The sequence below is a fragment of the Armigeres subalbatus genome, chromosome 3 (assembly GCF_024139115.2).
Source record: "Armigeres subalbatus isolate Guangzhou_Male chromosome 3, GZ_Asu_2, whole genome shotgun sequence".
NCBI classification, from domain to species: domain Eukaryota; kingdom Metazoa; phylum Arthropoda; class Insecta; order Diptera; family Culicidae; genus Armigeres; species Armigeres subalbatus.
The window spans coordinates 415,597,849-415,610,258 of record NC_085141.1 but is presented as its reverse complement, the minus strand read 5'-3'; the positions used below and the strand labels follow the sequence as shown (position 1 = coordinate 415,610,258).

General features: G+C 40.8%; 1 protein-coding gene across 1 annotated transcript; it reads right to left on the bottom strand.

Moving 5' to 3' along the window:
* Positions 1-9,506: 9,506 nt before the first annotated feature.
* LOC134224250 (uncharacterized) lies at positions 9,507-11,660 on the bottom strand. The gene is made up of 4 exons (XM_062703575.1): positions 11,021-11,660; positions 10,508-10,967; positions 10,287-10,450; positions 9,507-10,209 (listed from the first exon to the last, which is right to left on the bottom strand). Exons 1-4 carry the CDS (start codon positions 11,585-11,587, stop codon positions 9,874-9,876), a joined length of 1,527 nt encoding a protein of 508 aa, XP_062559559.1. The 5' UTR covers positions 11,588-11,660; the 3' UTR covers positions 9,507-9,873.
* Positions 11,661-12,410: the final 750 nt, after the last annotated feature.

Here is a 12,410-nt window from a genome sequence, read left to right as displayed (position 1 = left end):
CACTTTATTTTATGCGCTTTTTCATAGCGCTGCACCATATCATTGTTCGCTATTTCAATCCCCAGTAACATTGAATCTTTATACTGGTTTCAAATCAGTCATCTAGAAAACAAATCGGTTCCTTAGAATGATTTTTTATTTTTTTTTAAAGTTTTATTAAAAAAATATTTCTATTAATTGAGTAAACAAACAAAAATTACAGGCCAACTTTGCATCGCAGAAATTGAGTTTTGATTTTTAAAGTATTCCGGTTTTATCATAACATTTTTCTTCGTAAATACACGGACCCGCGAAACAACTCACTTTACAGTTCCTTTCACTCAAATCCGCCCTTGCGTGGAAGAAGCCAAAAATAAGTAAAATGCGAAAAAATCCGGTGAGTACTTTGCCTTTACTCCCGTGTTGAATTTTCACCCAATATTAAGTTTCACCAACTCAAATTTATGTTATTTTCACTCACTCGAAACTATGGGGAAAAAACTCAAATTTAGCTTCTTCCACGGGGGTTGATGCAGCGCTCTTTACACCCAGGTTTTTTTTTACACGGTTTGGTTTTAGTCGTTTGAGACCTTCAGCGTCAATGAAATAATGAGTTAACCCCACGAAAAAAATCACAAAAAATTAAAGAAAATTCAGGTGGTATTTAAAAAGCTGTGAAAGTTCGGGTTAACCGGGAAATTAATGAATTCCAACCGTGTAAAAAAAAACCTGAGTGTATTTATAATATCATTCATGAGAGGGAGTGAGTAATAAATTTGAACTTCGTACTCAAAGTTGAGTTTTTTAAACTTTATTTAGTTTCTTTATTTTATCTGTGTAGAGAAAGAAAATGAATATAAACTAGCAACAATTGGGCTGTCTGTTCTTGAGTGATGTGCAGTCGTATAAATGCCAACTTTGTTTTATTTATATAGATTTATTCTTATTTATTTATTTATTTATTTATTATTTCATTAAACCCAACTGACCAATACTGGTCTTATTGAATCTCTTAAAACTAGTATACAAACAACAACAAATTTCATCAATACAAATTGCTACAATAATTTTCACCACAATTTTACATCATAATACGAACATGATTACCTACATTAACTACATTCTCAACATAGTATACATAAACAAATAACAACGACTAAAACGAAAAAACAACAATCATTTGCTAATTATCAATATTTTTTTCAAACGGGTGGTTTCCATGTTTCATTCGTTCGATTTATGAACTCTCTAAACTTTATCCCCTTAGGCCAAGTAGATGCATCCATTGCTATTTGTTTCAAGTCCGAAGTCAATACAACTTTAAATGACACGTAATCCCAGGAGCTAGTGTTTCGTTTTTTTGGCACAAGCTTTACTGTATCACAACAACGATACAAGGGGACATTCAATGAGTGTGAAACCATAGTTCTGATGTCTTCATCGGTGGCGTTCCTATCAATATTGGTTAGGTATAATGCGAACGTTTCACAATCGAGTGATTCCGCAGACTCTAGCCATTCTTTCTGGGTTGGTCCAGACGATAGCGCATTGTTCGTTCCATCAAACAGTTGTGGCGATGTCACAGGTGTTGAATGCAAATGTATAACAGCAGGATCGAGATACTGCATTACAGTTGAGAGTGTTTTGGCGATTTCTGTCACTGTAGATTTCAAATCGTTTATTTCGTTCTCCATCGATCGGGCAGGTTGAGTGGCTGTAGCAGCATCAGCATGCGTGCGTTCTCTCATCCTAGAGAACAAAACCATACATGCATCGCACAGCCAAATTATATTGCTGGACAAGGTGCACACATCAGCTTCGGAAAGCCCAACACAGCAAGCGTGGAATGACTTGGCGCACTTTCCCTCACACACTCTTCATATCAATAGATAATGAGCACTTCTCGCAAATCTTCTCCATGATATTTCGGTTCAAAAATTAGCGTTGAATCCACTTTATAATACGCAATTTGTTGATCTTGTACACATATGCGTTAATACAGCACTTTTGTTCAAACTAGGAATATTTTTGCGAAGCTTGTTCAACAGTAACGGGCGTATAAAGCAAAGAGAAAAATCGGCGACCGGCGTTGACGACTATTCTATTGTGATTCATTTGATGGTCAAAATGATGGTCAAAAATTCAGCTTACCTTTTACAAAATAATAATGCGACATTTCGTCGTTTTCTGCTAGCATTTGATTAAAGACTGAGGAATGAGAAATAAGAAACATTTCATTCTTGTGAAAATTATTAAGCTGTTATGTTAAGCTGGAATGTTTTCACCAGTCATATAATTAGCTTAGTACTATTCCATTTAATTTCATCACGTTGTAGTCTTTACAGATTCGTATTTCGACTTCAACTGTAAGGCCGTCTTCAGTGTCTCGTACTTGACTCGAGTCAAGCTAAGTACGAGACACGGAAGACGGCTTGTAAGGCTTGTTGAGGTCGAAATACGTATTTTTTTTAAAGATTACAGTGAGGTGGAAATAAATGGAATAGTGCTAAATTCATTTAATGAGAGGTTATTCTAATCTTCTTCCGTAGGATTTTAGAGTAACTGTATAGGTAAATGAATCAATTTATGGTTAACAATATATGGCGAGCGTAGATTATTTTTCAGAAGCTGCCATGTAAGCAATAATTTGTGGAAGTATATGCTGAAACATGGTTATTGGTTACCGATCTGAATGAGACTAATTTATTTTCACGAAAATAATTCTGTTTGCCGTAGTTTGTGTCAATGCGGTTAAGCGTGAGTCAGCAGAACACGTGCTTCATCTATTCACCACCAGTCGACTTCCTTAGAGCTTTCACCTTGTGGCACTAGGTGGCTTAATGTATCAAAATACACCCAACCCCTTTCCACGCTGTACGTAGATACGACCCCATTCAAAAGGAAATCGTTTATACATTTGTTGCGACAAAAATGAAGCAATCACATTTAGAAATAATAACATATTGTACCGCTCATAAAAAAATCTACTCCTCCGCTTATTTTTAGTCGCAACGAAAAATGAGCGGCAGATAGTCGCCTAAGAAAAACATTCCTCCAGAAAAAAAGCTACTTTGATATTTTTGAAAATGTGGCCCCCACGAGGTGAATTTCTGGCAGTGAATGCTTTGATAGCACGTGCTATTTGTACTGCACATAAATTTGATAAAAGTCCTGGTTAGGGATCCTATGATAAGAGATATGCGAAAGCGGCCATTTTGAGCCAATAGAGCATTGATAACTGTCAAAATGTGAGACAAATGAACATTGTTATTGTTGCAGATTGAAAGGTATTGCGATTGTTATGAATCGATGTTGAGAAAAGTTTCATAGATTAAACATTTGTTCACTTTCGCGATTAGAAGTAATCTAGTTTATGCATCGTATTTCGTTCATTTGTATTGCAGTTTTATTTTAGTGAGAGAATGAACCTTAAATAAGCTCATTTAAACACTGTTAGTGGATAGAAAAACATACTCCAAACCGTCATTAAAAACAAAGTCGTATATAAACTTCAACATTTTTCGCTGCGGCAATTGCTGGCAGACTTTGCTAACGGAAGGATCACGTAAGAAAAAACGAAATATAAAAATATAAATATGCATTTGCCAGGAAGAAGGCAAAAGAGATTTAGTTCCTGGTTTCTATTCAGGCATTTGCTCAGCTTAAGGCAAAGAAAGATATTATCCATTTTTTCAAGGTTGCATTTGTCAGATTTTGCCTCTCTTGATTTTAAAGCATACATCATGAGTAGGCTGACCATACGTACAGTATTTAACGGGACAGTCCCGTTTTTTAGACCTTATTGCGCTATCCCGTCGTAAAATCCTCAATTTGTCCCGTTCTTCCATTGATTCTTTCATAGAGCTCCAAAATATTATTCAAACAAATTCAATAGTTTAGGCAGGAATCTAAAATCAAATATATAGAAAGTGTTTTTCTTTTGTATTTGTTAGAGAGATTTACAGCCATCAGCTGGCTCATCTCTCAACAAAGAAAGTGAACGAAACACATAAGAAAGTGCGAGATGTTATGTCATTAATGTTCCGTTGTTGTGTTTTCCATTGATCGACTTTTCTTAAGGTTTTCAACAATTAATGACAACAGGTGCTTGTCCGGGAGATTTTTTCATACAGTTTCATTTCAATATTTTTTTTCTGTGTATTCCGGAGGCATTAAAATTTGTCAAATTTCATCAGTGGCTTGAACGGAATTAGTAACTTGATAGGCAAGATTTCCTGAAAATCAGGTCACGCCTCATTGCACGCCTCACGGGGATTGCAGGGACAGGCATTCTAATAAAGCCTGTCCACGTTAAATTTCGGACACCCATCTTCCAACGCGATTTTTTTTAATTTTCACAAACCGCAGAGAAGGTCAATTTTTGCATAGCTGAATCCATCCGCTTTATGTGATACATTTAGCACGTTTTCATCCTCGTCCAAATTGATAAAATGGCTGAAAAACATTTGGACATTATCTCAGTGTCCGAAATTTAACGTGGACAGGCTTTATTCAGATTAATTTCGTTAATTCTTTTTGAATCTTCAGAAGTAGGCATTTTTTTTCAAATCTGCTTTACCACATTTTTTATCAATCATTTGATTCTTTTCGAAACATTAAGAATCATTCAAAGTCTTTTTGAATAATACTGAATATTTCGAAATAATTTACTGTAAAAAAACGACGGCATGAAAAAATGATTTACAAATCAACTGAACAAGTTTAAGTCAGTTTCAAACCGAGCGAAAATTTGGTCGGATTCAAGTTTAGGGCTACGTACTTTAAGGCTAATTTACACATCAGGAGATTATCTGCAAATTTTGCTTCCATGTGTGTGGACGGGATTTATGGGATTCCGTTATGAAAAATTAGAAATTCGGCCCGATTTAAAATACAATCCGGCGGATATCTCCGAGAGTCCGAGCTGTAAACCAGACTATATAAATTGGCCAGGATTTTTTTTACTTTTCGCGACGAATTTGCATGAGTCCCGCTTTTTTTGAGCACAGGAGAACAAAATCAATTGACAAGATTCACGAGGTGTGAAACTTCTTTTAGCGTCATTTTTTTTTTTGAATATTTATTTAAGTGATTTTTCTTAATATCTATAGAGTCACATCACTATCCGTCATTTAAATCAATTTCGATATCAAAAAGGTCTGTGAATAGATTAATCTTTTTTCCTTGTTAAGATTCTTTTTATTCTTATTCGCAGATTTTTTCCCACTTATATTCATGAAAAAAGGATTTGGCACGGGAAATAAATAATTCCACACTATTGCTCTTTTCGCATTTGTCTTTTGACATTTTTTTTTTTTGAAACTATTTTTTTAGCCTTCTTATGCCCAAAAAAGGTCGGTACTTTGACTATTGTTTGTTATTTTTAATTGTTCAGAATTGGTATTGTTCGATAATAAAATCCTTAATGCATGTTCAAGAGTAGATCAAAATAAAACTTCAAAATTCCACTTTTATTTTGAATATTGAAAGATGCGCAATTTTTTGTTGTTTCGTATTTTTGTGCGCGAAAACAATAAAAGGTTATGGTAGTGAATGATTTACTTTGAAATAAATTTTGAAATTTCCACAGCTTTTTAATTTCATCACAAGGTTTTTGATATATCCCGTTTTGCAAGCGCGTTTGTCCAGTTTATTCACTGAAATGATCTGGTAAGTCTAGCATTAGATATACCTATTAAAAAGATTTTCTTAGCGTGTTTTGTTGTATGAAATTAGTATTTAGGCCATAACTTGTGATCCCATAGTCCGATCTGGCTAATTTTCAATAGGAAACAATGGGAAACCATTCCATTGCACATTACCAGAAACCATGGAGCTACTCGAACTAGCGGACTGGACTGCTGTGAATTATTGCGGCGATGTTTCTGCTTTGCCTGTCCTGGTCAGAAAGAGCTGCAAAAAGTCGCGCTGCCTAAAATTAAGCCTCCTCGGTAGAGCCAGCAGCGCCCACTCGCGCTTGACCGAGAGCATATTTGCTTTGCTGATCCAGGGGTGTTTAGACGTGTCGGTCTGGAGTGCGGAGATAACACAAGCAGAGCTGGATAGGACGAGGATGCGCTTCGTGAACGGGTAGCTGCTTCTGCCGAAAAAATGGTACAGATGTCCCGGAGATTATCCAAGATAGTCATGTTGGTCCCGGTGACCCCGATGCCTACTCCACGGCCTGAAACGAACCCATCGGTATATCTGTGTTCGTAATTGTTGAATTCTCTGATTTATAGCACGGCCACCGACCTTCTGAGTTCCCCCTTCCCCCACCCCTTCGGAAATTGAGTGCTTTAGAGTTGTTAATGTTGGCTTTTGAAGAGTGCCAGCTCCTCGCTCCAAGCCAATGGACTCGCGCCACGGGGGGAGACCGACACCGGCCACCGCATGCAGTATCCGGTCTCCTTCGATAGGGAGAGGGATCCTGTATTCTCCGGCGGAAGAGGCGGCTTTGTGGCAGATGGCCGCTCGCACACGATGGCTAAATGGCAAAATGCCTGTCTTGGCCCAGGCAGACTCAGCTGGTGTAGAGGGTAGCAACCGGAGGCGCCTCGGTAGTATGTGTTGAAGGTCGGCAACAGAGTTTCAATAAGGTTATGGTGGGCGGCTATCAATGATAGCTTGCCCGATCCTTAACCGGAGAATTCTCTTATTGATTCAGATCGGTTTGGATAGCATCCGAACCAGATTAACTCTTGTCTTACAATTATCTTTGGCTTCGTGGAAGTGCGGTAGGAATGAGAGGCTTCGGTCTATGGACACTCCAAGAACTGTTTATCCTTGGCTTCAAATATTACTGACCTGCATTCAAAGTGCTTTTCTTTGTATAACTGAACGGCATTTGCATTATCAGGATGACCAGCGGGAAGTCTCCGCAGCGCTCGTCGGAGTGCCTTTCTTTTCGCTTCAATCATCCGACCACCAGCGTTGGGCCTTTCGCCCTGGCCGGATGCTGGTTTGCGGGATGCAGACAACGGCGGCATCCAGGACGGTTGGGGTGTAGCCCGGTGTAGCCGGGAAGGGTTGTGGGCGTATCTCGTTCCAATGTGCGTCGGAGGTGGAGGCCATATGCGAGTTCATGTCCCCCAAGAGGAGGACAGGGGATGGAGAATCGTCTATTATTTTGCTTACCTTTTTTATGGTGCTCGGTAGAATGCCACAGGGTAAGTAAACGTTTATCACGCTAACTGGAAAACTACCTCGGAGACGGACTCCGACAACTGGGAGATCTTCGTTGAACTGGAGTACATCGAACGGGATATTCCGAGTGACCCCTATCGCCACGGAATGCCGGATTTTGGAACGTACCCAATAGTCCACTTGTATTTTCCTCCGAGGGAGCAATCCATGGAGTCAAGTACGACACGATTGACCTCCTGTCGGTCAATTATCCATGGCGGGCTGCCGTGCGTTAACAGTTCCAGATTGGGAAGGTTATTCCAGAAGCCGTTGATGTTTCACTAGAGACAGAAATTTACCTCCAGCTGAAGTGTAGGGATCGGGAAAGGAAGCTACCTACCTCGATCCGATCCAGTGGAAGTTAGGGGGATGTGCTCGACGTACCAGTCGAGTTGTGCTGGTCAGGGGGAAAGAAACCAGGTTGTGTGTTGAGATGGTGTTCCCATATGCGAGTTCATGTCCCCTAAAAGGAGGACAGGGTGGTGGAGAATCGTCTATTATTTTGCTTACCTTTCTTATGATGCTTGGTAGAATGCCACAGGGTAAGTAAACGTTTACCACGCTAACTGGAAAACTACCTCGGAGACGGACTCCGACAACTGGGAGATCTTCGTTGAACTGGAGTACATCGAACGGGATATTCCGAGTGACCCCTATCGCCACGGAATGCCGGATTTTGGAACGTACCCAATAGTCCACTTGTATTTTCCTCCGAGGGAGCAATCCATGGAGTCAAGTACGACACGATTGACCTCCTGTCGGTCAATTATCCATGGCGGGCTGCCGTGCGTTAACAGTTCCAGATTGGGAAGGTTATTCCAGAAGCCGTTGATGTTTCACTAGAGACAGAAATTTACCTCCAGCTGAAGTGTAGGGATCGGGAAAGGAAGCTACCTACCTCGATCCGATCCAGTGGAAGTTAGGGGGATGTGCTCGACGTACCAGTCGAGTTGTGCTGGTCATGGGGGAAAGAAACCAGGTTGTGTGTTGAGATGGTGTTCCCTGGATGTATCCGGAGCGTTGCTGTGATCGACGGGAGACTCTTGTGGCTGTTCCCTGGATTCGAAGACAGGGCCGGAAGAAGGAGCTGAATGAAGATGCTGGAAGATGTAGGACTTACAATCCAGGTTGGAGTGCCTGGTAGGGCTAGGACGCTGTGTCTGTTGGGACTTCTTGCCTGGGATGGCGTCCCCGGGGTGCTCGAAAAGCGGCCTGAAAGGGTGGGACTTACCTCCGAGGCGTCGTCGGGCGTTCTAAAGAAGGGATAGTTGAGCTGTATGGTTGATACGTTGTTCCTAGAAGACTTGACTCCCACGTCGTCCGTGTATAATCCCACGTCCACGATTACGCCTATCAGGAAATTCTTGACTACCTCGGAGTCATCCGGAGTAGCAACGGCTTGGTACCTTGCGCTTGGCGATTTGCTTGCAGGGGTAAAAAGCGTCCTTCCCCAGTTCTGGTGTGGGAAAGACGTCCACACTGGGTGGACGGCTACCGATGGATCTGGACAGGCTCTTCTGGTTTGGTGTTTCTTCGTCCACTGAGTGCCGAAATCCAAATACTCAATTCCCTAGCAGCACACATGATCCACGTAGGTTACTGCAACTCATATGTGACCAGATTAAGTCGCAATAAAATCACTTCAACAATTTTTGTTCGACTTGTGCTGCTCGGGTTGTGGACATTAGTTCAAAAATTGACAGTGCACAATCGAATATGGATATTAATATGTTACGAAATGAGACGACTGAGGTGGGGCCCTCCTTAGCCGTGCGGTAAGATGCGCGGCTACAAAGCAAGACCATGCTGAGGGTGGCTGGGTTCGATTCCCGGTGCGGGTCTAGACAATTTTCGGTTTGGAAATTGTCTCGACTTCCCTGGGCATAAAAGTATCATCGTGTTAGCCTCATGATATACGAATGCAGAAATGGTAACATGGCTTAGAAACCTCGCAGTTAATAACTGTGGAAGTGCCTAATGAACACTAAGCTGCGAGGCGGCAATGTCCCAGTGGGGGATGTAATGCCAGAGGAGAAGAGAAATGAGGCGACAAAGAACAATCGATTATGTGAAGCTGTGATATTTCATTTTAATTCTCAACGTATATAACATACTCTTCTATGGTATGTCAAATGAGAACATTAGGCAATTCCTTATTTTTGTTCTCAACATTTCTTACTCGGGCGCATTCGAATGTACCGGATTGATTTATGTAGATCTGAACGCAGCCTACAGATGCTACGAGCACACAAGTAATTTGGTTTTAATTCGTCTAAAAAATAAATGGAACGGCACAGGAATTTGGGACGCTGAATAAATAGTCCTACTTCCTAGATTTTGTAATTCAAACTATTTCCTTTTTCAAATTTATTCATTCAGAAAACGACGCATTTTAAGTACATTTTCTGTCAAGAACGTAGAAAGGCCACGCTACTGCTATGCTTATACTTCTGTACCTTCTGTTTGTGTTGACTGGGACCTTGTAGCATCCCACTATTATAAAATATAAACCACAGCGTGTTAGCATTTGTTCCGTCTCTTATATTTGAAACCCAGTTGGCTCAACATGGTATCAATGGTTTCAGAATAATATTTTTGTTCGAAATATATAAGACAACACGAACAAATGCCCCAAGTACAGAATAATCCTTTACCAGAAATCCCCAAAATGAACTCTTACAGTCCAGTAAAACAAGTAACTACGTAGTCTCACTCCCCCATAAGCATATCCATTCGCTTTATCTCGTGCATAATCTGCTCCAACAGGGCCATCCCTTCTTCGACTGTTCCCAGCACCGAGCGATCGGCAAGCAGTGCCAGTTGTAGTTGATTTCCATAGACAAAGACGGAAACGTTCAGGCCCACGGTTCCGAATGCCGGAGGCCAGAATATCATATTCTTCAGCTCGTACGATCCCACCTGGAGGTTGGTCTTCAGCACTGGCATGACGGAGACCGAAGCCGTGATGTGGAAAAATTTGGAGATATATTTCAGGATCTGCGTGGGGAACGTTGCGGCCAAACTTATCGCTGCCAGGAAGATGATCTGAATTTAAATTAGGAAAATTAGAACTACTGAAATATTGAAGGGTTTGAATTAGTTGCTCCATCCGTTAAACGTACCATCAAATTGGTCCTAGAACGAAGAACTTTGGTGATCTTTTTTATGGCAGTCAGCTTGTCGAGCAATTTCTGTTGACGGTCTGGATCATCCGGCAGGACGTTGGGTGTGATTGGAACTCGTTCCACAGGTGTGGCGAAAGCATTCTCCAATTTCAGTCTGGCTTCTGTAGTTGTTGGGAGTTATATGTCGAATATTGCTTGAAAATGGTTAAGTCTATCACCTTCATGTTTCGTTCGGACGGGAATGGCTATTGTCAAGGAACCGGGGTTCTCATCTCTCGCTTCAAAGTATTTGTGTAACGTTCCAGATAGGGCGGTGATGAATACACTGCTGTTTGCAACTGTGGATTGTTTTATGTGCACTTTTTCGAGTAACTGAAGCCAGTGTGTGTTCTTTAAAACAGTACTCTCATTCTGCCAACACGTTATTTTAAAAGGAGTTAAATTGTCGGTATTCAGTGAACTCCGGTCAGCCTTCATTTGTAGTACATGCAACATCTGATTTGGAAACTCGTAAATTACCTTCAGCCAAAATGAGAGACTTTTGCTAAAGTTAAAATTTGAATTGGCTAGATGTTTCGGTGAAAATATCCATTCATCAGTTGGATTCATGATTTCCTCCATGACGAAGCGGAGTATAGCTACACCATCTCCCATTGAATGATGGAATCGCAAGAAGATCTGAAATATTTACCGTTATAATCACTTTTCCAAAACTAATTAATTATACGTACGGGATACTTTAGAATGCTTCCGAGTTCAAGTACAGGCTTCGTTAGTATCAATATTTCCCACAATGCGCCATGGTTGGACGGCAGCTTGGAAGTAGTTATTTGACTCGCGAGTTCTCGTAATTCCAGTTCGCTAATATAAGCCTTATTCGTAGTTGGTTCCACAAGTTTGATTAGATCACAGGCCTCAAGATTGAGATCATCCGTCCAGTAGTAATATCCCGATGCACAGTTTCTCCTTAACATACCTTTTCTGAATTGATCTTGTTTATTAGAAATAAGATTGTTGAACCGCTGCACGAAAACTCTTCTGAGTTTTTCCGGTAGATCATCCTCATTATTCACAACCGTATCTTCAACAAATGCAACAATGTTCACCACTCCACAATTCTTCTGCTCTTCTAACCCCCATATGGCATCTCGACCATCCATCATTCCAACAAATTTATCTCCATGTGTCAACCTTAGAACACACGAAAGTATGAATCGATAAACTTGAAACACCGAAGCCACTAAAGCCATCACAGGAACAAATGGCATAAAAAAGAGAAATGCCAGAAATCGCTTCATTTTTTGTATTATCAAATTTGAAGTGACTCGATAGCAACCAGTACGTGCACTGTACCAAATTCGTACGATTGATATCGCGACGATGTAGAAAACATACTGTAGCGAGCGAAACTGCGCTGACCTACGTAAGGTTGCGTTGCCGTATTACTTAAGCCAAGTGCAAGGGAACAACGGGGTGCAGTGAATGGTTTTTAATCACTTGTCTGCACACGATACCGCATTCCCCATGCGACGCTAAGTGATTAAGAGCGCAGTGCACTTTCGCCGCGCTGCGATAGAATGAGATTAAGCTCAAATTAAGTGTCTGGGGACAGAGCATATGCGCTGCAAGTAGAATCGTCATAGGTCTGCAAATGCCGCTACAAGGTCATAGGGTAAATTGTCCAGAAGTGAACTCCTGTCTCCTGATAGATGAATTCTGCTCCTGCACCTATTTTGCATGGCAAATTTTCTATGAACCAACTTCTCTACAAGTAATAAGTATGTCGTTTCTCATAAGCGGTTATACTCGGCGGTGGACTAAGAGGAATGACAACAAGTTTTACGTAATGGCAATAAACTGTAGAGAAAGGTTGTCAACGCGATTCTCATTTCCTAACAAGTTGAGAAAAGCGGCCGAACGTTTTGCGAGACGCTGCTTTTCAAATTCATCTTTATCATCCATACGTCTGTGTTACCTATACTGGGGTATACATTGCGCTAGCGAAAATCGAAAAGCGTCACGAAAATATGGTAGATCTTAAACGTTAATATCTAAGCCATTTCACGATGGATTTTAGATTGTCTTGGACCATTTAATCGAGGAAGAGTCAACGCTTTAATT

What these genes read in the sequence shown, in the direction of transcription:
- LOC134224250 (XM_062703575.1), bottom strand. Translation starts at nt 11,587, where the DNA reads ATGAAGCGATTTCTGGCATTTCTCTTTTTTATGCCATTTGTTCCTGTG. An exon ending in GAAGCATTCTAAAGTATCCC is followed by an intron (nt 10,968 to 11,020) that starts GTACGTATAATT and finishes TAAATATTTCAG; the next exon opens with ATCTTCTTGCGATTCCATCA. An exon ending in CGTCCGAACGAAACATGAAG is followed by an intron (nt 10,451 to 10,507) that starts GTGATAGACTTA and finishes CAACAACTACAG; the next exon opens with AAGCCAGACTGAAATTGGAG.